Source organism: Empidonax traillii, unplaced genomic scaffold (assembly GCF_003031625.1).
Source record: "Empidonax traillii isolate 1590-97213 ecotype Southwest subspecies unplaced genomic scaffold, ASM303162v1 scaffold591:size1139884, whole genome shotgun sequence".
In the NCBI taxonomy this organism is placed as follows: domain Eukaryota; kingdom Metazoa; phylum Chordata; class Aves; order Passeriformes; family Tyrannidae; genus Empidonax; species Empidonax traillii.
The window spans coordinates 122,852-149,812 of NW_020955784.1; the positions used below are offsets into that span (position 1 = coordinate 122,852).

The 26,961-nt window shown below is 44.0% G+C and overlaps 1 protein-coding gene across 2 annotated transcripts in view; it reads right to left on the reverse strand.

The window, feature by feature from the left end:
* Positions 1–25,364, reverse strand: part of ELOVL5 (ELOVL fatty acid elongase 5) — a 39,554-nt gene extending 14,190 nt beyond the window's left edge. The window contains exons 1-3 of one of the 2 annotated variants that reach the window (XM_027898331.1): positions 25,307–25,364; positions 2,256–2,321; positions 135–322 (exon numbers count right to left, since the gene is read on the reverse strand). In XM_027898331.1, the coding sequence (XP_027754132.1) occupies positions 135–322; positions 2,256–2,313 (246 nt within the window). In that variant the 5' untranslated portion in view covers positions 2,314–2,321; positions 25,307–25,364. Of the gene's footprint in view, positions 1–134; positions 323–2,255; positions 2,322–22,036; positions 22,168–25,306 lie in introns of those variants that run through there. The other variant, XM_027898329.1, reaches the window with a different exon arrangement.
* Positions 25,365–26,961: the final 1,597 nt, after the last annotated feature.

Here is a 26,961-nt window from a genome sequence, read left to right on the forward strand (position 1 = left end):
AAAACGGTCGCAACACTTCTGCAAATACTTCCCCAATTTTAGGAGCACTGTCCTCAGAGATAATTTTCAACATAAGGCAATGTAATTAAAACAGATACTGCAAAATAAGCCTGATCCAATTCCTTTTCTCTTACCTCATAAAACATATATAGAGAAAGCAGTGTAAGTCCAAGGTTGTAGACCACTAGAATACCCCTGCATGAGAACGGCTGCTTGTTCCGCATGTACTTCGGTCCTAGCCAAACAATTAGTAAGTACAAGGCTGAGAAGATAAAGGTAGGTGTATAATTTTCCAGAAGAAGCCATCCTTTTACTCTGGGGTCTGAAATGAACAAACAAAAACATACAAACACTTGGATTTTGTAAGGGGAAGCATTCAAAGCACACAAAAATAGCTGAACCCAAAATGCATCCAGTGCAGGAATACCAGAGAAAGATGAAGGAAGCGCAGCAAGCCCTTTTACTGAGGGCCACATTGCTAATTACAAACAATATGGTTTTAGCTGTACAGTTGTTAAAGAAAGCAGAAATAATTCTCTTCCTAAGGCAAAAAATATTCTTATTACCTTAATTTACTACTATTATTTTAAATACTCATTACCATTCAGAATTGTCATCCTTTTGAATACCACAGATGAGCTTAAACTATAAAGAAAAGCTTCAACAAATCTCTTCCCCTTATTTTCTCAAACCAACCCTTCCCGATGGTGCACACCTTACCTCCTACAGAGTCAGCAAACTCAGGAGTGAAGCAGATCCCTTTGTGGTTATCAGGGGATGATCCTGATACTTATTTTCTAATCAGTACTAACACAATTAGACTTACGTATATGCTATTTAAAAGAATTAAATGTTGGAGACCTTGCATGAGCAATGAAACACAGAGCAGTCAGTCCAGTCTGACTAACCAGTCCTGCTGGCAACGCATTGACTTCTCAGGAAAAGCAAATCAACCACATGGAACAAGAGGATTTCAGGGGAAGACCTGGGACAATTGTGTAATCCTTCTGAACCACAACTGTGGTGCCCATACCCAGCAACAGCGCGATATTTCACTCCTCTCACTAAGGTCGTTCCAAAGTACTGAAACCAAGTTTACCAAACTATAAATGAACAATTCAAGTATTGCTAGCATTCACAGCCTTGACTTAATTTTAAAGGACTCGTATGCGGATCCTGAACGTAAGAAATGAAGCCTTAAAATGTAGGTTGGGAAATAATTAAGCAAGTTGGGGAACTGTCTTGATTTGCCACCTTTATGGTTCATTATTCTTAACACACAGCAAATACAGGTCATATGCCAGCACTCACAACAAGTTGTATCAGAACATTCAGACTAATTTAAACAGAAGAGAGGGGCAACACAGACACCAAAGATACTAATAAAAGTAAATAGAAAACACACTTTGAAGAATCAGAGGCTCGTTTCACCTCCTTGTCCTGCGAAGCAGTGGCACCACCACCGGAGCCTCACTGGGACAAAGAAAGAGGCAGAAAAGGTGTTACTGCAGCAGTCAGAGGAAGAAAGCACGGGCTATTGTGCAGCACTGCTATGCACAATGCACACGAGATGCTGACGTTTAATCCCCCCTGGTCAGAATGAGGTGGAATGGAGCCATCTCTACCCATGCCCTCAGCATGAGGCCTCTGCCTGTCCTGGTCCCGCTGCCTCTCCCTTCCTCATGCTGACCTGAATTGCTGTTCTCCACCTGCAGACTTTTTCCCAATGAAAAACCTACCAAGAACACTATCTCTTTAAAACAGAATGGTTTCAAAGCAGCAATGCTTTCCAAAAGCTACAGATATTTGTAGTGAAAAAATCCAAAGCAGCTCCAGTTATGAGGACAAGATTTATTTCTTCAATTAATTAATTAATTTTTTTATTAAATGCAAATTTAAAAGGTTTTTCTTTTTAATAAAAGCTATTATCAAATTCTGGGAAAAAAAAAGAAAGAAAGGAAAAAAGCAGCAAAGATCTGAGTGAGGTAAGTCAGTCAATAAGATGAACAACAGGATCTAAACTGATAGTGAGAAGAACAGGACCTATAATGGTCATAGCTGAAAAATTAACAGCTCTTCAGATCAAAAGATCAGAAGCACTGAATTGGCTTTTGTTTATTACACTGTCATGCATTTTGATGCTTTACAATCCTTAGGAAAGTAGTCACCTGTCAATGTCAAGTTAGAGAGAAGCTGCTTCTTATGTTCTAGTAAGATCAGTTTTATTTATGTATTTAACTTTTGAGACAACTTACCTCTGGGTCCAAGCCAAACATCAAAGTAACTATTGATTGTTTTATCCAGAACTTCCATTCTACAACCTATTGAAATGGAAAGAAGAGGACAAAGTTAGCTCATGAAAATAGTTTAATCATGTGAACACCATCTGTTAGGGCTAACAAGGAAAATACTACACTAACTAGGAAAATAAGAAGGAAAATTCCAGCAAACATACTGGACTTTCTCAGCAGATACAAATTCTGTAAAGCTTATTTTATTCTCAGAGTCATTGGTGTATGAGCTGTATTTCCCACTGAAGTATTTCATCATAGATCTAGATGCACAGAAGCTTAAAATAATGAGTTCAGATTAACCTGAAGTTCTTTTTAATTCTGTATTTTGTACATGGAATCTTGCAAAATCCCTCAGATTTTGGACTTTGAGAAAGCCAGCAACAGTGAAATGTTCAAATATACACTATGAAGCTCTTTTAACAAAGAGACTCCCATAGCTGGCAATGCTAGCTGGGGTGAAGAAGGCAAGGGGAAAAAAGTGAAAACTGCCTCTGCTATCACTTGCAGATAGGTGACTGATTACAGCTCTGATTAACAGCCCATAAAACCAAAAGATCAACAGTCACCGAGCGACAGGGAGGGTTGCAGAGGCCAAGGAAGGAAACATTGCAGTTCATGGCATGAGCATCTCCAGTTCCAGAAACTGCTTACTGGTAAAACATTACCAGATAAAACTCATCCAACATTAGCAGAGTGAATTCAAATGTCATCTGTCAGCTCCTCACATGGCCACTGATTATTGGTATCACCTGATCAATACACTGGTGTACTTAATTGCTGTACCTCCCTAAGGTTAAACCAGGAAAGCAGCAACACTTTCCATGAGCAGGGAAAACTGTGCATGAAGTTGTTCTTAAAAGAAGAGGAAGTGATTTTCTTCTTGATTAAGAAAAAATTTCCTCTTTTCTACCCAGAACTGCACTGTGCTTTCACTAATAAAATTTTACCGGTTTTTAACAGGATGTTTTTCACTGCTTGATGTTTCTCCTTCATTAAAGTACTAGTATTCACAGCAATTTTTAGTTTTGGGGAAATAACATAAGCAACACCAGCTATCTGCATACTCACAGCACAAACTGAAACCATCAGACAAGCTTACACGTAGCTGATAACAACAAAAAAGTTAATATCAATTTTTTTTTCAGTTCTAGCTAAACAAACACCTCTCTTCCAACTGTGGAAACTTCACCTCTAAAGGGGTTCTGATATATGTAAATAAAATTAATAGTATGCCCTCTGGTTTTAGTCAGCTGAGATTGAAACCTCCATTTCTTCCGGGTCCTGCAAGAAAAGCCAAGCAGGATGCAAACAATGCTCTCTCCCCGGTAAGCAGGACAGGGAGACACTCAGCAACTACAGGGGCTTTGACTTCCCTCAGGACCAAGAAAATACAGGGGGCTTAGATAAATGCATTTACATCGTGTGGTTTTCTACAGAAGTCCACATCCCTTCCACCACAGGCCCCAGGCAGGAGGCTGATTCGCTCACCAAAGACTTCTGGCAGCACCACAACCCATCGTTCCCTGCAGGGTTCTTGGGGACGCAAAAAATAAGACTTTCCCCTCTGTGTTGAACCGCTTTGGACTACACAAAGCCACAGAAACATCCCTGGAATCTGGTCACCAGGCGCAAACAAAGAGCTCGATCAAAATAAGCAGAAGTGTTACAAGTATTTTGTAGTCCCAATTCACACTGATTTTATTTTCTGACTGAAGAAGCCCAGCCCAAGTAAGCAAACACTTCACAAGAAAGTGCATTTTTGGGATTACATCACTTCACCAGCTATGGTACACAAACTGAGCATCTGTGTGCATGCCCACAGCACTGGCACACTAGTGTCCTAGGATTAAGGAAATGTGAGAAAGCCTATATTATGTTATCAGAAGCATGAGAATCAGGAAGGCTGTGATAAATGAGTATATAATTCCAAGGAGAAGAAAGATGATGAGAGAAAGCATTTTTTTCACCTCAGCTCTTTTTTTTTACCCAATCTGTGAGCTATTAAATATCACCAGGAAAAGCACTGCCTGGCAGACAACTCATTTTGTTGTTTGAAATCCCCACTTACTCAATTTGTCTGTTGCTCCTTTGATCCAGTACGGATTGATCTACTTAAGCAGCACTGCATCAGCCAACAACCCTCAACTGTGTCTGACTTCAGCTCCCCTCTTCACAGGGGAAGGCTTCAGATGGGAGAGCTTGTTTCAAAAATAAGGGTTCATTACACAAAAATATACAAAAAAAGCTCAATTCAGAACTGACTTGCTACATATTGTTGTTTGCTTGACACTAAAAATGCAGAAACTAGGAAAGCAGAAACAAACTCTGCCTAGCTATAGCAAAGATAGGAAGAAACGAAACTCCATGTTCAACCCTTTCATAAAATTGGAAGAAAAACTCATTCTCCAAGAGGATGAGTGTTTTTGCAGAGGTCCCAGCTTTTTTGGGCTGGTACCCCAAAGCAGCTTTTTGAGCCAGCATTATCAGACAGCATATTGAAATAGGCACAGCAAAGGAAAAACTACTCCTGGTGCTGATTTCAAGAATTTCCAGAAAAAGAAATGGTTTCAAAAGGAACTCATTTGTGTAACAGAAAAACAGAAGGAAACAATCTGCTTTTGTTCCAGAGGGGGTCATGTGAAAATGCATCAAGTCTCCTGCCAACAGCCACACAACATTAAACACTGCTTCAACAGCAGCAACTACAAGGGTTCTTTTTTAATTAGAATAGTTAACCAATTCAGAGGAACATCGACTCCCAGAAAAATTAAACCAGTGGCCATTTGAAACACTGCAATCGGCATGTTTCCTAATACTGAAAGTAAGCAAATTCTGCAGCTGACCACATACACAAGCAGATCAGCAGCAATGCTCCTTTACCTGGAAGGCATCCCAGAGCAAGGCACGCTATTCACAGAATCACAGAATGGTTTGGGTTGGAAGGGACCTTTAGAGGTCATCTAATCCAGCCACCTCTACAATGGGCGAGATATCGTCCACTTCAGCAGGTTGCTCAGAGCACCATCCGACCTGAGTTTGAATGTTTTCAGGGATGGGGCATCTACCACTTTTCTGGGCAGCCTGTTCCAGCGTTTCAACACCCTCACTGTAAAAAAAAAAGTCTTCTTTACATCTAGTCCAAATCTGCCTTCTTTCTAGTTTAAAACCATTGCCCCTTGTCCTATCACTACAGACCCTATTAAAAAGTTTGTCCCCATTTTTCCTGTGGGCCCCCTTTTAGGTACTAGAATGCCACAATAAGGTCTCCCTGGAGCCTTCTCTTCTCCAGGCTGACCAGCCCCAACCCTCTCAGCCTGCCTCCATAGGAGAGGTGCTCTAGCCCTCTGATCTCCTCTGGACCCACTCTAACATGTCCATGTCTTTCTTGCCTTGGGACCTCCAGAGCTGAATGCGGTACTCCAGGTGAGGTCTCGGAAGAGCAGACAGAGGGGGAGAATCACAACCCTTGACCTGCTGGCCACATTCCTTTTGATGCAGCCCAGGGTGCAAAGGCTTTCTGGGCTGTGTGCAGCCCAAGTCCTTCCCAGCAGGTATGCTTTCAATCCCTTCATCCCCTAAATCATACTGATGCCATGGATTGCCCCAACCCAGGTGCAGGACCTTATTCTTGGCCTTGTTGAACCTCATAAGGTTCCCAAGGGCCTACTTCTTGAGCCTGTCAGGGTCCCTTGGGACATGGGACATGTCAACCACACCATTCATCTGGGTTGCAAAACTTGCTGCAGGTGCACTCAATCCTCTGTCCATGTCATTGATGGAGACATTAAACAGTGCTAGTCCCATATGGACCCCTGAGGGACACCACTTGTCCATCAGGACTCTGAGCTGCTGACCACTACCCTCTGGATGTGATCATCCAACTAATTGCTTATCCACTGAACAGTCCACCCATCAAATCTGCATTTCTCCAACTTAGAGACAAGGATCTTGTGGGGCCACATGTCAAAGGCCTTATAGAAGACCAGACAGATGACACCTGTAGCCTTATTCAGTGCCTACAGTCAGGGGGAAAAGAATAAAAAAAAAAAAGGCCCAATTATGCTAGACAATCCTTTTTAAACATGTACCTCTATATACACCGGTTATTTTTTCTTGAGTTTCTACAATGGATAGGAAAAAAATCATCCTCTCTGCTACCAAATTTTACCATTGCAGTAAGGCCCTTGAACACTATGGCAATTTGGATCAGAGTCTGGAAGCACTCAGGCTTACAATCTGAAAGATTTTACTCCTTCAAGTCCAAGTATCTAACCCAGAGAAAACCTATCTGATGTTTTAAACAAAAGAAGATTACTGGACTTCAATTCTGCAACACAAACATAAGGAAGGCTAAACTTGTACCTTGCTCCAACACAATCAAGCCCCACTTTTTCAATAATCCTTTGGATTTTGACAGGTTTTTTTGGACCTACACAGGTCATTTTGCATCCTTGTTTCACTTCTGACACTCTGAGCTGAGACAAGCACCATGCTCCAGCAGCCAGCCACGTGTCTAGGCAGAAAATGTAAGCTCTGCTCTGCCGCTCAGTCCAGGCATGGATGGCCCTGGTGCTTCTCAGTGTGACAATCAAAAATACAGTGCAAAGCCTTTCCTTGCAGTATATGTTTTCTAAGTTTATTTATAAAAAGTGTTTCATCCAGGCTACAAGCATTGACAACATGCTCTTCTAATGCACATCGTTACTCTCTGAGGAAAGGGCTACTAAATACTGAAGCATTTCAACCAGCTCCTATCTTTCAAAGTGACATTCTCTCCTATGCTTTGCACTGCAAATACATTCTGGGGGGTTTATGCCAAAAGGTAATTTAAGAACACTTGGTCACATTTTAATGTTGTTTCTTGAGTTTTTTTCTTGGAGTAAATTTCCAGGTGCAAAGATGATCCACAAAAATATAAAGGTTTGCCCTCTGTCCCATGGCACCCTTTTAAGCAAATCAAACAGCAGCAAAAAACCATTTTGAGCTGAAAGCTCAAAGCACTGGGAGCCTGCTCCCTTTAAGCAGGATCCTTCAGCTCTCACCCTGATGCTCAACAACTCCATGAAACAGATTCCAGTTTTCACATCTAAGTGTCTGAACTTGAGTTCCAAAAAAATTCCCAAAATAGGCATCTAAATAATTGTGCTGGCTTCTGAGAGCAATCCGTTGTCAAGCCTGGCTGCTCAGCCTTCTTGGAAAACAGCCACTTTCGTCATTCTTAAATTAGGACTTCGAAACCTAATTTTAGGCACTTGCTTTTGGAAATCTTGATTTGTGTTTTCTTGCAAGTGATGTTTCGCAGTCCCTGCCACTGCAGAGGTGACTCCTCTTTTTCTTCCTCCAGAAGTACAAACTATCCTTCATCCAAAAATCCAACAATCACACTGTTTTTTGCTTTCGTAGATGTACTGGAACTGAAAATGCTTGGTTGCTTGAGAGCTGGAAGACAGCACTGATAATCAAAGCTGTCAACCATTTTCTGTCCATTTGCTAAAGCTGCCCAGTTTCTCCTTTCCATTCCCAAAGCCTTAAGCACCCCTTGCATGTATTGCCTTTCAACTTCCTCCGAACCCAAGATTACCCTTTTCCCCCCTTTCTGAATACCCTCTTAAGTCCCAAGCATGCTTAACATTAGCAGTAAAAAGGAGCTCAGAATAAATTATAGTCCCTGTTGATCTGAAAGTGTAGGCACATTTAACTTATGGGAAACCAGGTGAAGCATAAGTGCTGCAGATTTTGCACTTTAGTTTTATTAAAATACAAGAAACTATTTTAAACTTTCATTTGCATCTGTATCTCTAGCAAAGTGATGTACATTTTTGGTTCCCCAGCATCAGCAGGAAACCCTCCAGCTTGCTGCTGACACACCAGGACTCACAGTGCTGAGCTTCCACACTCCCTGGCAGCACCAGCATAAGGAAGCTTAGAAATAAATAATTTGTATAAAATTCAGGGAAGCGTAAAAAAATGCAGGACAAAGGAGAGAAGCCAGTTTCAAACAGTTTAACCTCAACGGCATTTCAAACCATTTGGAAACGTAGGGGGTAAAGGAAGACTTTGACCAGTGAACTATAGAGGGGTAATTTCATGCCATTACTTTTCCTGTCATTCCACCTCCCTCCTCAAATCCTTCAGTAATAGTTACCTTCATACTTAAAGTTGTGGTAATTAAAGTATTTTACAAAACAGAAACAAATACAAGAAAAGGATACTGCAAAACAGAGTAAATAATTGTGCTCAATACCCAATACCTCATTAAATCAGAGTCTAATGATCTTCATATAGAAGAGTTAAGAAAAATCATAGGTCCTTGCAGTTTTATTCACATTTTCAGCAGATCTAAACTAGCTTGAATTAGGATCTGAGCATCCTAGGATTAGAATATTCACACAAAATTCATCCCCTTGAAATCAACAGCTCTTGATACGGCAGGGGATTACTTCAGGCAGAGGGAAAACACCAAGGGCAATGGCCAAGCAGGAAGAGCATGTTGGAAGCAACCACACAAAGACACCCATAGAAGTACTAAACAGTGGAAAATGGCTCACCACTGCCTCTCCATCCCAGAAGGATGCATCCAGCATCCACCTACAAATAAGGATCTCTCATGCTGCAAAGTCCACCTTAACAGCAGCAGGTCTGGCACCCCTCAGCACTACAGCTTTCTCAACAGCGTGCATTTTCCTGGAATAAAGAGTTCAGGGGTGGATTCTGTGCCCAGCCACTGCTCCTAGAGTCCAGCACTGCAGTGCTGGAAACTCGCTCACCACTGCCAGCTTATACCCCTGGTGCTGTTAGAGCAACACAGTGCAGAGTGCAAAAGTATTTACAGAAATAAAATATGGAGGGAGAAGAGTCAAAGCACACCGGGTTATTCAACTGCTGTGTCTGTAATAGCTTGCAATTACAACACGTGCAAGGACACTGCACAGACAACTCCAAGCTAGGGTTAAAGAACTGCCTTTTTTTTTTTTTTTTTTTTTTTTTTTTTTTTTTTTTTTTTTTTTTTTTTTTTTTTTTTTTTTTTTTTTTTTAATGGGAAAGAAACAGAAGAGAGGATCTGTAGCAAACTAGGTGAGATGGAAACAGGGAGAATACGTACATGGCACAAGAGCGACAAGCTGACTTTTTTGAAAGGAAGGCCAAAGCACAGCATGTGCTAGATAGCTTTGCTCCAACCTCCCCAAGCAGTGTTTATTAACAGCCACTCTTTGAATCTGAAGCTCCCTCTTTTTATTGCAACTCACAATGGAAAATTGGCCTCAGGAAGCCAGGGAAACTAAAGAGAGCTCAGAAGACAGGAGTCAAAAGCTAAGTCCAAAGGCCCACAAGGACATTTGCTTTCATTTCTGGTCTCATTTCTCTTATTCAAGTGCCACCTGCAAGAAGGTCTGAAAAACTGTACTCCCCTTTAATAAAGGGACTCCTATGATCTCTGTGTACTTCACTCAAACCAACTCTATACTTCCACAAGAGAAAAATAAAGTCCCTAAAGCCTACTTTAATGAGCCTTCTTGGTCATAAGGTTGCATTTTCTAACAGAGTTGATGAGAACACAGCAGCAGAACCAAAGCATGGCCATTACGAAGAGCAGAGCTCAAGAGCACTGCGTACTTTCAAGACAGTAAGTTTCAATTTACCTTTTCTTTAAATGCCCACATCTCATAATTGCAGAATAATATTTAAAAAGCGAGAAGTACGGAAAAAAAAAAAAAAAAAAAAAAGAGTTACAAGCGGGACTGTCCCTGTCCCTCCACGTGAACCCTCATTTCCTCCAACATGCTGCAGCTGCAGTACCGAATCCAAGCACCGAGAGAGCCTTTGTCACCAGCCTGCCCCCTCCTTTTGCCAAAATCTTGCTGCACCGAGCTCTGAACCCAGGGGACATCTCTAGAATAAAACTGGAAGTGTAGAACAGATATACTGGTTATCTTCTTTGCATTTAGTAGCTTGACAAATTGACAGTCTGCTTTCTAACCCAAAAAAGTACTTAAAATTCTTCTGTATGTGTGAAACACTGTACAAAGCAAAATATGCCTGCATGCAGCTATCCAGTAAAAAAGGTTTAGATATAAAAAAAGTTATCTGGGGTTCATGTGATGACTAGATACAGCAATCCAATAAAAAGTGGAGAAATCAGAAGATGATCATGAAAGCCGGGGTGACAAAAAAGTAATGCCACACCATGCAAATCTGACTAGTACAGGCAGAAGAGCGACATAAAACCTGAATTAAGACGCCCTGCTAAGATATGAAACTACAACTGAAAAAGTACACATGTCACTCTCAGGCAAGTAACAGTATATTAAGTATTTATTTGTGTACTTACTCGTATTTCCAAAGCATGTGGGGTGGTACCTGGAACACTATGGGAGAAGTGAAATTCTCTGATGGGCCCTAACACACAAAAAATTACATGTAATACACTGAGTTAGTTACATTCTTCAATAAAAAAAGAATTTCTACACTTTTACTTAAAGGAAGACACATACTGACAATTGTACATGCACGTGGTTGCCTTGCTGTTGTTTCATCATATGGCCAGCTGCACTACGAGAAGCCAATCTTGAAACTTTTCTATTTTCCTGCTGTACCCCCATCAGATGAGTTAATCCTGCATGGCTGCAGCTGTTCTAATACTTGGTGCCTCTATTTTAAGATGCTAAACATCACGCCAGACAGTACCACCATACATAGTGAACAATACTAACAAAAGTCAGGCCTAAGTATGAGAAACAGAATCACAGAATTGTTAGGGTTGGAAGGGACCTCCAGAGATCATCCTCCAACTCCCCTGCCAAGGGAGGATCACCTAGAGCAGGTGACACAGGAACACGTCCAGGTGGGTTTTGAGTATCTCCAGAAAGGGAGACTCCTGGGCAGCCTGTTCCAGTGCTCTGCCACCCTCAATGTAAGAAGTTCTTCCTCATGTTGAGGTGAAATTTCTTGTGTTTTACTGTATGGCCACTGTTCCTTGTCCTGTCGCTGGGCACCATCATAAAGAGTCTGGCATGATCCTCTTGGCACCCACCTTTGAGGTATTTAAATGTATTAGTGAGATTCCCTCTCAGTCCTCTCTTTTCTGGGTTAAATTGGCCGAGCTCCCCCCAGCCTCTCCTCATAAGAGACATGCTCCAGACCCCTCATCATCTCTGTGGCCTCTGTTGGATCCTTTCCAGCAGTTCCTTGTTTTTCTTGTACTGAGGAGCCCAGAACTCCTGATGCATCCTCACTAGGGCAGAGTAATGGGCGAGGATCACCTCCCTCGACCTGCTGGCCATGCTCTTCCCGATGCACCCCAGTATACCAACTAGCCCTCCCGGCTGCAAGGACACACTGCCGGCTCATGGACAATGTCTCATCCACCAAAACTTCCAGATCCTTCTCTCCAGAGCTGCTCTCTAGTAGGTCAGCCCCCAACCCATACTTGGTACTTGGGGTTACTCCTCCCCATGTGCACTACCTTACTCTCAAGCCTATCAACATCCTTGAGGTCACTGAGGGTACGTATTATCCCTTCATCCAGGTTGTTAATAATCAAATTGAGTAAAACTGGACCCTGATCCCTGGGGAATGCCACCGATCACAAGCTTCCAATTGGGTTCTACTCCACTGACCATGACCCCTCTGAGCTCTGCCATTCAACAGTTCTTGACCCACCTTACTGTCTATTCCTCTAACTCACATTTCCTGAGCTTACCCACGAGGATGTAATGGGAGACAGTGTCAGAAGCCTTGCCTCATTCAAGGTAGATAACATTCACTACTCTCCCCTCATCAACCCATCCTGCCATGTCATCATAGAAGGCTATCAAATTGGTCAAGCATGATTTCCCCTTGGTGAATCCATCCTGACTACTCCTCATGATGCCTAGACTCAAATAGAAAAAGGTACAAAAAGTTTTCCTTTTCCCACCATTCTGAGAACTAAGAAAAAAAAATAAAATTACTTCAGGTACAAGCGTTATGCCATGATATCACTGCTGCTCAGGACAAAACCCTGCCACTAAGCACCCCTGCCTTCAAAGCAGTGTAGAAACAATAGGCGAATCATTCAGAAAATCAAATGCCTTTAAAATCTTACCTCCTTTCCAAAGGATAAAGGTGTCAACACTCTGTAAGGCAAGATTTTGACCCTGTTCCTGCCCAGGACTCACAAGGAACACTGAAAATTAAGATGTCAGGTTCTGGCATAGGGATAGACAACAATGAGAAAGGAGATTTCTTACAGATGCCTTAGTCAGATCATTCTCCTCCACCTTTCCCTTCTGGTACAACATTTTGCACATCTGTAAACAAATTGTTGCCAAAACCACGCAGTCAGCTGATAGCATTTCTGTTACAGAAGCTCAGGGCTGAAAACCCTGCTGGGTCCTGAGGAGCTGAACATCCTCGCCTGCACCAAACCTGTGCCAAAACAGCTTCTGCCAAGAATCGGTAAATTTTGGGGTACCAAATTATTCTGTTGCAAGGGCCTCTGAAAAAGAGGACTGATACCTGGAGTTATTAGAAAAGAAAGTATTTCTGCCTGCACATTTCCTTGGTTTGATTTTGGCAGCACTTTCCTAAATGTTACTTCATCATAAGACTCTGCTCCAGGAGGGAAGTACTGTAGTTTCTTGTATTTTACTCTTTGTTTTAAGGGCAGAAAGATCAAACAACCAATTAAAAGGAAATACTGTAACAGTAAAGTTTGATGTGATCTTATCACTAACTCTTTCTATGAACTTCAAATAGCAGCAGAAATTAATTAACAGTAACTTCCAAGCTGTTTTCCGCAAACTCATAATATAAAAGATTCAGGTATCAGCAGAAGTCAGGCAATGAACTCCAGGAAAACAAGTCCCTTTCCTCCAAAGTTTAGCCACTCTTTTTTAATAAGAGGCAACAAATTCCTGGTGTAGTGAAAATCCTGCCACCATTAAAATCTGTTCCATGGAAAAACACAGCTAGACTGAACCCCCAGCTCCAGCATCAAGGTGCAGAAGGTTTTACTACATTTGCTTCATGCATTCAAAAGCACTGGAGCAAAGGCAGGGTCACTACTGTAATTTGATGTAATGTATCTGCTTTAAATACAGGGATAAGCCAATACCCACAAAAACAGCAGGCAACAGGTTTTCTCCACAACCCTGCAGCTCTCCAGTCCTCCTCAGGGCAGCGGTCTCCTGGAAAAGGGGGAACTAGATATGCCTCCTTTGCTTCGTGGCTTGTGCAAAGTCTCTTTCAAACATCTGCAGCAATTTACTCATTCCTAAAGATAATCTCTGTGCATTCTTCCTACTCACACCTACTGTGGTGTGGCTCACACCCATCAGGAACCCTCAGGCTAACAGCCACCACATCACCTCTAACTTCTCCATTCAACCAGGTCCATAGCCATAAAACCATACCCAGGTGTGTGGGGTGACAAGGAGCAACCAAGAACGGATCTGATACTGCTGCTTTCATTCCTTCCCTACTCTCCACCCTGCCTGACTGGGGGGAACCTGGAAAAATTGAGGCAGCCCCAAAAAAACCAACCAAGCAAGAAGATCAGCTTTCAGCTGGGTCCATCCCACCGCCTGATCTACTGCAGGAGAAGCACTGGCATGAGGCAGGCATGTAGGTGACAAAGAGGTCTTACCTGACTGAAGCTAAGCAAGGTCTTGGCATCGCACCCAGCAAGGAACTGAGGCAAAAAAAGGTAAATAAAAAAAAAAGATAGACAAGGAGGAAGATGTAGAATGTTTAAAGTGGAATTCTAAAAAGCTATTAAAAAAAGGCCAAAAAATGCACTGCACGAGCATCATTTAACATAAAGGAATGGTACTAGTGAAAAGTACAAGAATTGCAGAAAAAAAGTAACAAGAAATAACAAGAGATCATACAGAATATATCAAAGCTAACTTCCAGAGATTTCTTAAATGTAATTGCAGCAGCTGGTACAATCTATGAACTGGTAGATTATTGCACTGTAAAGAGCAAACAACATAAAAAGCCTCCATCCCTGAAATATCACGGCAGGTCAGATGTAAAAAAGAAAGAGGAAGAAAGGACAGGAGAAGAAGGTTAACTATTGAGAGACCCAACAGACAGAGATCAACAACAAGTTTGGTTCTTTTTCCAAAAAAAGGTAACATGAATGTTTTATTAAGTCTAAACAAAGCAAAACTATTCCAATAGAAACACAGGTAATGAAAATAGATACACAGAAAAATATTGAAACACAAAGTTAAACAGACAGTGAATATAACCAAAAATTCTTACTACATGCTGACCAGCCTGCAGCTGAGGGCCTTGAGAACAGAGGGGAAGAATCCTTTTAATTATCAGCCTTACAGCATGTTCTACTGTAAGAAGCAACAAACAATAACCTTACTAGTGATTTGAGACACATCTTGAGCACAGCATCCCAAAACTAAATTTCAACGGGAGGTTTGACTCTCTGATAATACCCAACATTTTTTACTTAATGCCCAAAGCTTATAATTAAATTTGTTCTATGAGAGCATATCTATTGCTATGAAACTAGATAGTGATTTACACACAGAAAACAAAACTTTTCCCATTACTATGTTCATTGCAGCAAAGCGAAAACCTAACTTAAAGTGTATTTTATGAGTGCTCATATTTTGTCAGGAGTGAAAAACAGGACAGAATTAAGATGTATTTCATCAGCACACTTGTAAAGCAACACTTCAAACTCTAGGCAAAAGCCAAGCTCTTTAGCCTCTATAGTAAGACTGTGCACAATAATTATAGAGGTGACAACATCTTAAAAGCTGCTCAGCAGATAAATCCAAATTTTTACATCCTGAGTGCACCTATTTCATACATGTTTTGTACAGACTGTGTAGGATACAAAATTATACTTCAGGCAATTGGACTGCTTATTCATTTTGGCAGCTCTCTGAAAGTTTTCCCCTCTGGAATCTCACCACCACCACAGCTCTATTTTTACTGTATGCTAAAAGCAAAACATGATTTTGAGCAAAAAACTCTTCCATGAACCAATTTTTCAAGTATCGAAGACAATTCCAGTGGTTGCAGGTTATTCCACAATGTTTTTATCTCCCTGTAATACAAGCTCTCCACACAGATGTGTCATCTCTAGAATAAACAGCAGCAAAGGGACTCTTCATTTAAAGGGATCTCTTAATCTGAACCAGGGAAGCTAAATGTTTAAACTCAAATCCACACACAGTAATGGGTATGTGGTGGAGGAACAATAGAAGAAGAAATAAAAACAAACCACCAACCCTCCAGATTTTTTTAACATTCTTCTCTCACACTAAGGACTGACAGCTTATGTGGGAATTGGGTGAGGGTCTCAGAAGGGCAATGATGCTGCAAGAGAGGAGGCGTCAAGAGCCTCCAATGCCTAATAAAGGTTTCTTCATGTAAGGGCTTCTTCACTGGTTCAGCACAAAACCTAGCCCTGTCCCTCTGTTCTGCAAAACAACCTCCCAGGGCACTGGATGAGTAAGATTTTTAAAAAGCAAAGCCTGAAAAATAGATGCAAACAGACAAATGAAAGTGTGAAAAGGAGCAGCAAGGAAAAACAAAGTGAGGAGAGGGGTGGAAAATTCCTTAACTTCATTGCTAAGCTCCTAAACACGTGCAACTGGAAACTCACAGTCCCTGTCACTGTAGATTCAAAGACAGTCATCTCTTCCCAAGGCCGTGCATCTCTCCTTTGGAGGCAATACAGCCCTAAAGGATATAAATAAAGCACTCACTCCAAAATGATCATTTTTCATACACCGTAAATGGTGGTTAAAACCTGAATACATCCATGTGTTCTCACCAAGTACGTCCTTGAGGACTCAAATCTCTATTTTACCAGTTTCATAAACGTGTATTTTAAGACACAAAGTCAAACTCCACAAACACTTAGAAAACTGCACTGTGCTATATGCAACTGATACCTGCATTGGTGCACTGTGTGAGCCTGACATGATTTGTGAAACCAAGAACTATTCAGTCTGCACAACTCAAATTCATTACAGATCTGTAATTGTTCAACTCGAGTTCAAATTTGAATATTTGATCTAAAGTTCAGCACTGAATTTGGAAGAATAAGTCAATTAAGATGACTTTAAAAAATGCGAGAAAAACCCCTGAAAACAGCATTAGCAGTCCCTCCTGTACTGTAATGTGAGCCACTTAGCAGTGGTGATAGAACAAGGAATCAATACAAAGAAGTACCAAAGGATATTATTTTTGTTCTGCAAGGCATGGCTAAACTTGCAGCCTGCCTTTGTGTGCTTCAAAGGGAGATGATGGTGGTTTTGAAAGAGCTAAAAAAAACATAGGGAAGTTAGAGGTTCCGGGAACCCGTCAAGTAAAGGTGGATTGAGTACGGCCTCTGGAGAGTTACTGGAGAACTTATTGAAGGCTGCAAAACCAGAGGACAGTGCCATGGTTTGACCCTACCTGGCAATTATTATCCTCCAGCCACTTGCTCACCCCTGTGCAGACCTGGTGGGATGGGGACAGAATCAGAAAGAGGTAAAGCCTTGTGGGCTGAGGTTAGTTCATTTATTAAACTGTTCTTAAGTTAATCACCCTCATCATCATCACCACCACCACAACAAAACAACAACAAAAAACACATCACCACCACAGTACCACCACCACCCCCACCGATGATGATGAAAATGAAGATAACAAAAAGACAGAGGGAGGAATAAAACCCAAGTAAGAAACCAACTTCTGACTGATGCCCAGCCAGTCCCCAGGCAGCAATCAGAACCTCCCAGCCAATCCCCCCCAGTTCATATACTGGGCATGATACTCTCTGGTATGGAATACCCCTTTGGGTCAGCTGTCCAGGCTGTCCAACTCCCTCCTGGCTTCTTGTGTACCCGCTCACTGGCAGAGCATGGGACATTGAGAAGTCCTTGATTTAGAGTAAGCCCTACACCTAAAACATCAGTGCACTAACATTATTTTCATACTAAATCTAAAACACAGCACTGCACCCAGCTACTAGGAAGAAAATTAACTCTATTCCAGCCAAAACCAGGACACAGAGTTACTACTGCTTTAACTAACATGACAAGTGGTCTGACACTATCAACTATAAAAATGGTTTATGGCCATGCACAATCTTTACCTATAAACAAGTAGAGGCAGCAGCAGCAATTCATGCACTCAGGGCAATGATCTACACTGAAACACAGTGGCCTTTCTGTCACTACCTGTATTACTATTACTATTTGCTCCTCATTTGTAACTGGACAGACAAACGCAGCACTCCTGACTGACTTGGTGCTGTCTCTCTCAGTCCCTACGTAATGGGTCTACGACCCTATGTATTGCTGGGGTTGTTCCCTTGCACTTGTATTTTCCTCCAGCCCTTACACTGTATTTCAACCTCTTGAAGAAGGTTATGGGAACACTCATCCAAAACTTCCCAGTCCACAGCTGAGTCTGGTGGGTGGGGCCGGGAGAGCGAAGCCACCACTTCTACAGCCAGAGCAAACAGGGAGCTGCAGTAGAGACCACGGTCTGAGCTGTGCCTTCTGGGTGGCACATAAGCCAGAATTCAATAAAATATGAAAAAATCTGCTCAAATCTTTTGCAAGAGGCTTTTCTGCTTAGGGCTGTTACAGAGGCAGAGAAAAATCCGTAAGTAACCAGGCCTGCGGGACTGGCAGCTTATTTTCTGACAGTGTATCACATATATTAACAAAAAAAGAACATTCCACACCGCATTACAAGTGCAGGTATTTTCCCCATTAATGAGGCTTCATGCATGCAATAAGTCAAGCTCACAAGACTAATGTAAACCTTAACAAGACACCAAAGGCCACTATACATGAGTGAACTAAGGGATAAGTGTATGATGCAAGGTATAAATGCATGAACCTAACTTAGGACAACCAGCTGAGGGTTTGCACCAATTCACAGGGTCTGTGATCAGCTAAGACCAACCTCTCCGTGCCAGTACTGCAAACCACAACCAAACACTCACCATAAGCATCTACTACTCTGCAATCCACAGATGCATACACGTAAAAATGCAAGCACAACTGGCATTGTGTCCTTCAAAGGCAAATCCTGATCCGTGTGCCTCTACCAACACTGTCCTGCAGCCACCACACAAGTTCTTGCCCAAGAGCATACAAGTAGTCACATGAATGACCTGAACCTGTAGATGCTTTCTGGTAAGAACACATGCCGTGCACCCAAACTAGTGTGTGCCATTTGAACTTCAAGAAGTGAAAAGGCTTTCTCAAGTTTCATTTTCTAAAGGGCAGGGTAAGGTTAAACATTGGAGAATGTCATCCTCCTAACTGGTTAAAGGTTTAATTATTGTTATTTAAGTCAAAGGTTCTCCCTACTGTTTGGCAAGGAGATGATTCTCAAAACGATGATTCAAAACACCAGTATTTTTAAAAGTAACCTGAGAGCAGGAAATATTCCTTCAAGAAAAGGTTAATAGAAGCTTTCTGATTCAATTATGTGCATAGAAATAGCACATCTAAGGGGAAGCCTATATAGATTAGGTATAAAGGTGTATAGTTTCCCAAGTCATTAACTTAAGCAAACCAAAACTGAGGACACAGGACTAGCTCAAGAACTAGACCTCTATGTTTAGACCATTATGCTGACAATTGATACAGTAATGGTAAAGGTGAGAGTAGATTTCGTTTGTTCGTTTTTAAGAGCTTCAAGATCTCTATTTGAATATGGATGCCATGGTTTTAACAGCAGAGACAGAGGAGCTGTTCCTCCACCAAGTTATGATCTGTTCCAAACCCTAAACGTACAGCATCTAAGGTAAGAAGGCATAAAGGTAAAGGGAGGGGGAAAAAAAGAACAAAAGAAAACACAAAGGTGCCTGGTTATGAATTAACTAACTAACATATGGCCTAAGACCATAAGACATTTTGAGGAGTATTATTTGGTTTAATAAGCTAAATACTGCAAATTAATACTTATTAGTTTTTGTCTAACACTGGTAGTATCTTCAAGATGACACCAATGAAAACAGACCATCGGCACGCATAACAGCTGGAGTGTTACCTGAAATCAAGATTACTTCCTTTTTGAACTCAAGTGTATGTTTTACAGCAGGGAGCCTGAACATGCACATAGGGAGAAAGCAATTACCCTCCAGACACTGCAAAGACAACTGGCAAGAGGAGAAACAGTTTTCTCAAGGTCACAGAGGGAGAGCAGCAGAGGAACAGTTATTGTTCAAATAACTGGGCCAGTGTCTCAAGGGGTAAGGTTATGAGAAGATCAAAGAGCAGGGCAGAATTTGAAAATGTAGAAAAAAGTTTTATTCCATGTTTGCTGTAGCTTTGCACAAGCAAGTTTTATCTCCTGTAAATGTTAGTGCAACTCAGCACATTTAATCATCACCCAAAGCATCACTTGGCAGGCAAATGCTCAGTATGAAGTTTTGGCATGGAGGCCAATTAAATCCAGACAACTTTAGCATAAATACAAGTTCATGAAATGTTTTTAAATTTTTACCTGCTCAGTAGGGCATTGGTCATTAACAAGGCTACCATTAATGAAGCACAACCTCTACAGCTAATAATCCTTTAATAAAGGGCATGAAAAATACTCAGATGCAATGGGATGCCGAGGCCAACTCTTAATTTGCAGCACCGAGATCAGTGTAAGTAGTGTGGTTCATTTGTTCATGGAGAAGCAATAAGTGCATTTGGCAGCATGCATTTCTAAAATCTCTACACCTGGTGAGGGAGTTTAATGGTCCGGCCCTGTGCTTTCTAAACGCACAAGGCTTTGTGTTTCACACGAGTTAATTTCACCAAGGAAATTAAGTAATTCTCCAATGCATCCAGTATAGCAGGAGAACATTTACTGAGGACATACTTTGGACAAGTCTGCTCTTGTGCTCTTATTTACCTTGTAAGATAATGTATCCTCAATGCCAAAACACAGAGAAACCAAGGCAATAAATTTCAGGAGAATAATTTCAATTAATAGATCTAAGGGTCTGTACACAGTCAACAATAACTCTACAAGTTATTTCCACAGTAAGACCGGAGGTAACATTTATTTGATTTGTCAATCAAAAAAAATCAATTCACATCACTGTTTGCATTACCTTCATCAAACAGAGATCTAACCGCTGTTCTGTTGGATAATGGGGACAGGTTTCAGTGCCCTCAGGAATCCAGATATAAATCACTTTTACCAGTCAGCACTTATGAACTGCAGGGATGTCAGCTTAAGCAATGCCCTCTTAACCGTATTGCTGCATTACCAAATTCAAATAGCCTTAGGAAAGGTCATAGCAAAGCAATCTGACCTGGAAATAAGTTTTTAAACAGACCAACTTCTGTGCAATTCATTGATTACCCTTTTTATTTGTCCTTATGGGTGTTCTTCCATTTAAGGGAAAAAGCATTTCCAATGCTAGCATGCATAAATTGTTTGGATTGCAGGGTTCTTCTGCATTTTTAACACATTTAAGAATCATAAATTAGCAACTATATTACATATGACAAAACAGCTACAGATTACAAGGATTATTGTCAGTTTTGTGAAGTGTCTGGATGCACACGGAGCAGTGTGCTCTGACTGTCATGCAGAAAGCATCGATTTCTTCAGACTATTGTGTAGTCAAACAGCTTTGAAAAGCTTATGTTCCATCCTGGAAGAACATAATTCTGTACATTATAAAAAGAGGAAAACAAAAGCATCACGGCAAAAAATTGAGGCAAGAGCTCCCAAAGTAGTCTGAACAGTTTTATAGATCTCACCCCTACATGACCAATTCAAGACATGGCAATGAAAGACTATAAAGAAAGAGGATTAAGAGGACAAAACAAACGAATTGTTCAGTTATGCAGTGGAGGTTACAGTAAACAGCATCATTATCTATACGTGCCTTCACAAACTATATGAAGAGCTACCAACACTAAGTAGTGCTTTAGTAGCTGTGAAAATTCAACATTTTGCTTGTGACCCATTTTAAGACAGCATGCCACTCACAGGAGTAAAACAACATGCCAAGAAATAACAGGTAGAGAGGTATTTGAGGCTCTGCCCTTCAGCAGAAAGAACACCCCTGCCTCTCTTTGTTCAAAGTCAGAGAAGAAGCCCTTCATGTCTAGAATAAAAAACCCCACACCATCACGAGCCCATTTGCCCCAAAAGGCTTTCCCAGTCCAAAAGGGCCTTTCTGGCATGACCTGTTCCAGGAGACAACTCTGTGCACAGCATGGGGGCTCTGGCTTCCTGCTGCTATGGCAGGAACCCCAGAACCAGAGCGCTAAGGCCCCTCCCATGCCGGTGGCAAGGTGACACCTAAGGTAGTGCTGAGCCCACCCTCCCACCCAGCCACTGCCCTGCACCACCGCATGGCTCCTGCCCTGCCTGTTACATGAATACCCCTTGGCAATGACATCCTTTCAGCGGTAGCTCCAAGAGGGACAGAGGGCACAACAGTACACAGAGGCATGACACTTTTAACAGGGCACTGTAGGCAATTGCTGTTCCTCTCCCAAAAATTTGCCTCCGGTGAGATGCAGACATTGTTAACAGGGAGATTTGCTTTATCTGCCACTGAGTGAGGGCTGCGGAGAACTACCACAAGGCAGAAGACAAGCACTTTAACCTTGTGCTCTGTATGGGTGGCTTTTTTTTTCTGAGCTCAGCAGAAACAGAAGCTTTTCATGTTGCAATGTTTACTGCCCCAAAAATGAGGAAGGTAAAGGAATGAGGTCACTGCTTGAGAGCATTTAACCAATTACCAACTGAATGTCACTTACAAAGAATACGCTTTCCCAAGGGGTAGCTCTGGATCATGCTCAGCACTGAGCTTTCCACCGCACTCAAGCACCAGGTCAGCCTGAAATTCTAAAATACTGTCAGTTCCACCATCATTCCCACAAATCTGAATCTTCAAACATATTTCCAAAAATCTGCTCCTAGCAAGTTACAAAAAAAATGAGCAATTACAGGAACTGTCCAGAATCCTGATGGATCTACAGTGTTATTTCCAATTTACATTTTTTTGTTCTGTTAAGCTTATCTTCTTTAAGTTAATTCCTCTTGTAAACAACACAAAAGGAAGTTCAACAGGGAAAGAAGAGATTAGACCAGAGAATTCAAAATACTTCATTTCAGTTCTGGCTGTACAAAAGACAAGGAATGTAACAAGAAGAATTCTTGCTGAGAAATGCAAGAACAACATCAACTTACTAAAAATACTGCAGTAAGTAAACCCAGAGACTGATCTGACAGCACATAAACTAGGTAGCATTAATGATGCTATATTTAAGTACCAAGTATGCATGAGTTTTAGTCAAAGATACTCCTCTGATCAGCTGCTGCTATGTAAAAGGCACTAACTCACAGAAAGTGCAACTGCTTTTTAAAAAGCAGAGTGAGGCAGGAAGACCATCAGCCAGACTCTTCCCAGCTTGCAAGACAAAGCCACACTGCATATTCATTTCACTGCTGCTCTCTCTGCATTTGAATGCAGAATACAGGAGATTTTAACTATAGATCACTTATGATACTACTTACTGAAAAAAAACACAAAGCAGGGCTTCCAGCACACATGACATGTATAATGTGTGCCTTGTAATAAATTCAGTAAAATGAAGCAAAATTCTGGCATGTCTTTTAGTGCTCTTGACCCATGTCAATTGGCAACATCCTCAAGGGCAAACCCACCCTTAACTTCAGCAAACTCAGCACAGTGGTCCTTTTCATTTGCTCCTCAGTTCACACAAAGCTGAGAAGGGATCTCCACCCAGCTGACCCTAGCCCCCTCCAGGTCCCACAAGTTTTCCGCTGAAATCCTCCCTCTGTGCATGCAAGTACAGCTCCCCCCAGGCAGAGTACATGCCTTGGCTACTTGCTGCTCTGAAAACAGACTGTGCCTAGTGCAACCTAAATACATGAATACTTTCATAAAAAAACTCCAGCTTTTATTGCTCAACAGCATCAGACGATCACGTGTGCCACAGGCTTACTCTCCCTGTTAGCAGAGGTGAGAATGCACCAGTACTTATCTCTAGCTATGGAGTATTTTAACAGAAAAGAAAAATCGCAGGCTGTGACTGCACAGAACGAAGAAGGGTTTAGAATGAAATATATTGCGTTATTCACAAGTTCTTATTAAAACCAAATAAATCCCCTCCTTCCATGCTAGGAGATTAATACTGATGCAGCAGCACCGTCAGCTCGCACCTACAAAAACTTCTCAACTGCAAATCCCTCCACCCAGCCGCGGCCACCGGTGATAATTTAAGCCGGCGGTTTAAGGCAGACACGCAGCTCCTCAGCAGGGAGCTGCTCTGGCAGAGATAACCTCACCCTGGAAGCAGCTTGGCCCAAAACTCAGGCGAAAGGCCGTGCCGCCAGGGGAGACGCCTGCACGCTTGTCCTCCTCTGGTTTCAGCTGCAGGGCGTGTTTCAATTTGCACAGAGCGGTTTCGCAGACTTCCTGATCGGAAGCATCCCAATTGCAGCCATGCCCCTGCCCTGTTCTCCCTCACCATCGCTGGTAGCCGGCTGAGCTCTTTGCTGGCGCTTTTCCTCACAGCCACGAGTACGCTGCCATGGCACTGAATCCCACAGCCTCGGAGATCACCAAAGCACTGAGAATACAAATGAGCCGTGGGGCACTGCCGTTCAGCTGCGGCTGGGACAGGGAGCAGGCACTGCACCCAGCTGCCCGGGGGGGAAACGCCTCTTGTCATCTGCCAGGAGCCCTTCTTGCTGATCACGCCAAGGTGCTACTATTCCTGCCCAGGTCTGCAAAACTGGCCTTTTGTCTGCAGACTCAGAGAACAGACTGGTGCCGGAAAGCTCTCTGGAGTCAGATCCTCAGCGGCTGCACCCTTGGGAATCAGGGGAAGGGAATGAGGGCAGAAAAGCAGCAAGCGCAGGAAGGGAAGGAGAAAACACTTATCAACTGCCCAAGACAATACTTCGCATAAACCCGCGCACTGACGACTTCTAATGCTGCGAGTGCCCGACGGCTTCCAGGAGATGGAAAAGATAAGAGCAAAGTCATAAAGTTTTTCAGAAAGTCCCCGCACAGGCTACTGACATACTGACACATTTCTATCGCGTGCCCTTCCTTTTTCGCTCATTTCGTAATGTTTGTACCCTTTAAGCATCCAGATTTTCAAACGGGCCGGCATCTTTCGGAAGCACCGCACGTCCCCACAGCGCGGGTTTAACGCGGCGTGTGCCTTATCCTACACACAGACCCGGGAACCACCGCGCCGGCGGCTCCAGTCCCAAACCAGCAACGCGGTCAGGGGCGCTGGGCGAGAGCTCAGGGAAGGAAAAGCAGAAGAAGAAGGAATCGTCCCTTCCGAGCCCGACAAGTCTTTCCGCTGACACCCTGCCCCTCTCTGCCGGGCTGCTCCGCGCCACCCGCTCCCCCCGCCGGCAGCGCTCCCTCAGCGGGGCCAGGCTGCGGGATGCACACCTCGCACACCCGCCACGCCGGAAAAACGGGTCAGGGGTTCCATCTGGAGCCGTGGCAGCGCTCAGCCCTCCCCGAGCTCCCCGGGGAGGCAGCCCACGGCCGACGACGAGGGCTGAGATGCGGGGTCTCCTCCTTCCTGCCCGCTATTTCTCCCCACCCCGTGCCCCGCTACGGCGGAAGGCGCTGCCGCCGCCCGGGATGCAGTATCCATGGCAATGCGGGATTGCATCATGCTCTCGAACTGCACCGGGGGAAAGAGGCTCCCGGCGAGAGCCCCGGCCCTTCCGCCGCCCCGTCCCCTCCCTCCCCCGGCCCGCCCGACACTGCCGGCCCCGTCCCCGGCCGCGGCCCCGCCGCTCCCCGCCGGCGGCCGAGCCCTCCCTCCCTCCCTCCCTCCACTCCGCCGGCGCTGCCGCCGCACTTGTTGCGCGCCCCGCGGAGCGGCGCCCCCCGCCCGCCGCGGCCCCCACCCGGCACCGCCCCCCTCGTCCTTCGCATCCTCCCGCGGGCCTGGGAGGCCACGCCGCATCCCGCCACAGGGCGGGGAGCCGCGGCGCTGCCCTCCGTGCCGCCGCGGCCGAGGCCCTACCTGCGCTGGCGGCGGCGCTGGGGGCGGCGGGCGGCACCGGCCGGTCTGTCCCGCTGCGGCGCCGCGGGGGCGGGGCCGGGCCGGGGCGGGCGCGGGGCGGGGGGTCCCGCCCCCGGGCGGCCGTGGGCTGACCGTGACGTCAGCGTGGCGCGGGGGGCGCACGGGCGGCGGCCGGGGGCGCTGTGACGTCACGGGTGCCGGGGCCGGTGGGGCGGCGGGAGAAGGGCTGGGAGCGGCTCCGTGCGGGTCCCCCGCACGGAGCCGCTCCCAGCCCTTCTCCCGCCGCCCAGGGACCGGCTCCACGCGGGACTGGCACCGTGCGGGACTCCCGCCACCCAAGGACCGGCTCCACGCGGGACCGGCAGCGTGCGGGGCTCTCGCCGCCCCGGGACCGGCTCCGGGTCCCGTCCAACAAGTCAGGTCCTTGCGTGGAACAGCGAGCGGCCCCTCGGGCCGAGAGGGCTTCCAGCCCAGGCCATGGAGGCAAGGGGACCCCTTGTGAAAAACAATATGGGACCGTGTAATTAAAGAGTATCTTAATGAGTGAGCCGCAGACCTGCATTAGAGGTCCCTGGCAGATAACAGTTGATTTGTTTCCTGTGCTTTGAAGTAACGGGCTTTGCAGCGTTACAGCATTTTTGAATGTAAGCTCTGGCTGCAATAAGTGGGTAGGATTTTAACTTGGTCCTATTATAAACCCGCAGTTTTTGTTGTGTAATTTACATGCGTATGTTGAGCCTGTCCACACAGTGTCGGATGTCTGAGGAAGGAATGTCAAAGCATCCTCTTTGGCTCCTGTCCAGTGGCTGGGATGCTCAGCAAAGGCAGAAAAGTCCCGTTCACCCTCTCCCCTTCTCCCGTTCACTTCATGACCTCCACGAGGCCCTAATGGGGCATTAGCGAGGGTGCCTTGGCATTAGTGTCACCAGTAGGAAGAAAGTAGTCTTTTTCTTTCCTTCTCTCGTGGCGAAAGGTGACATTTCAATTTTTTCCACCACCAAGAGTTTGTTCCATCTCTTTGCTAATTAAATGAAAATGTTACATAAATAAAGAGCAGCTTTGCTTTGCAAAGGAGAGGAGTCAAGCAGCAATTTGCATGGGGTTTATTTAGGATCAAGTTTCTGCACTCAGTGGGAAGCAGTTAGCAGTTTTAGAAAGCTGGAATAAAAAAGGTTTCCTGAAGCTTTCTCATGGCTATAGAAGGCAAGCATATAGGTGAAGCCATTAGGACTAGCTATGCCAGCCCAATATCCAGAACCTTCTTTGGAGCAGTAGTGCACTGGTCCCATGTCCATGGTCATTTGGCTGAAGCAGTGCATTGCAACCTCACCTCGCCTGGTCGAAGCTCGGTGTGCAAAGACTCCCCAGAGGTGATGCTGGGCTGTCAGTGGGCAACACAATAACACGGTGTATATCCCAGTGGGATCAGAAATGATCTTCCTTAAGCTCTTATTAGGACAAGAAAAAAAATCTCTCTTCAAAGTAGATATCTAGGCTATGCCATAGTTCTTAAATGTTATGAAGAAATACTTATTAGAGTAAGATGTTAACAGGAATGCGGTTTGGTTTGTGCTGGAGCTTTTTCAAACAATCACAGAATGTGCTGAATTGGAAGGGACCCACAAGGATCATCGAGTCCAATTCCTGGCCCTGCA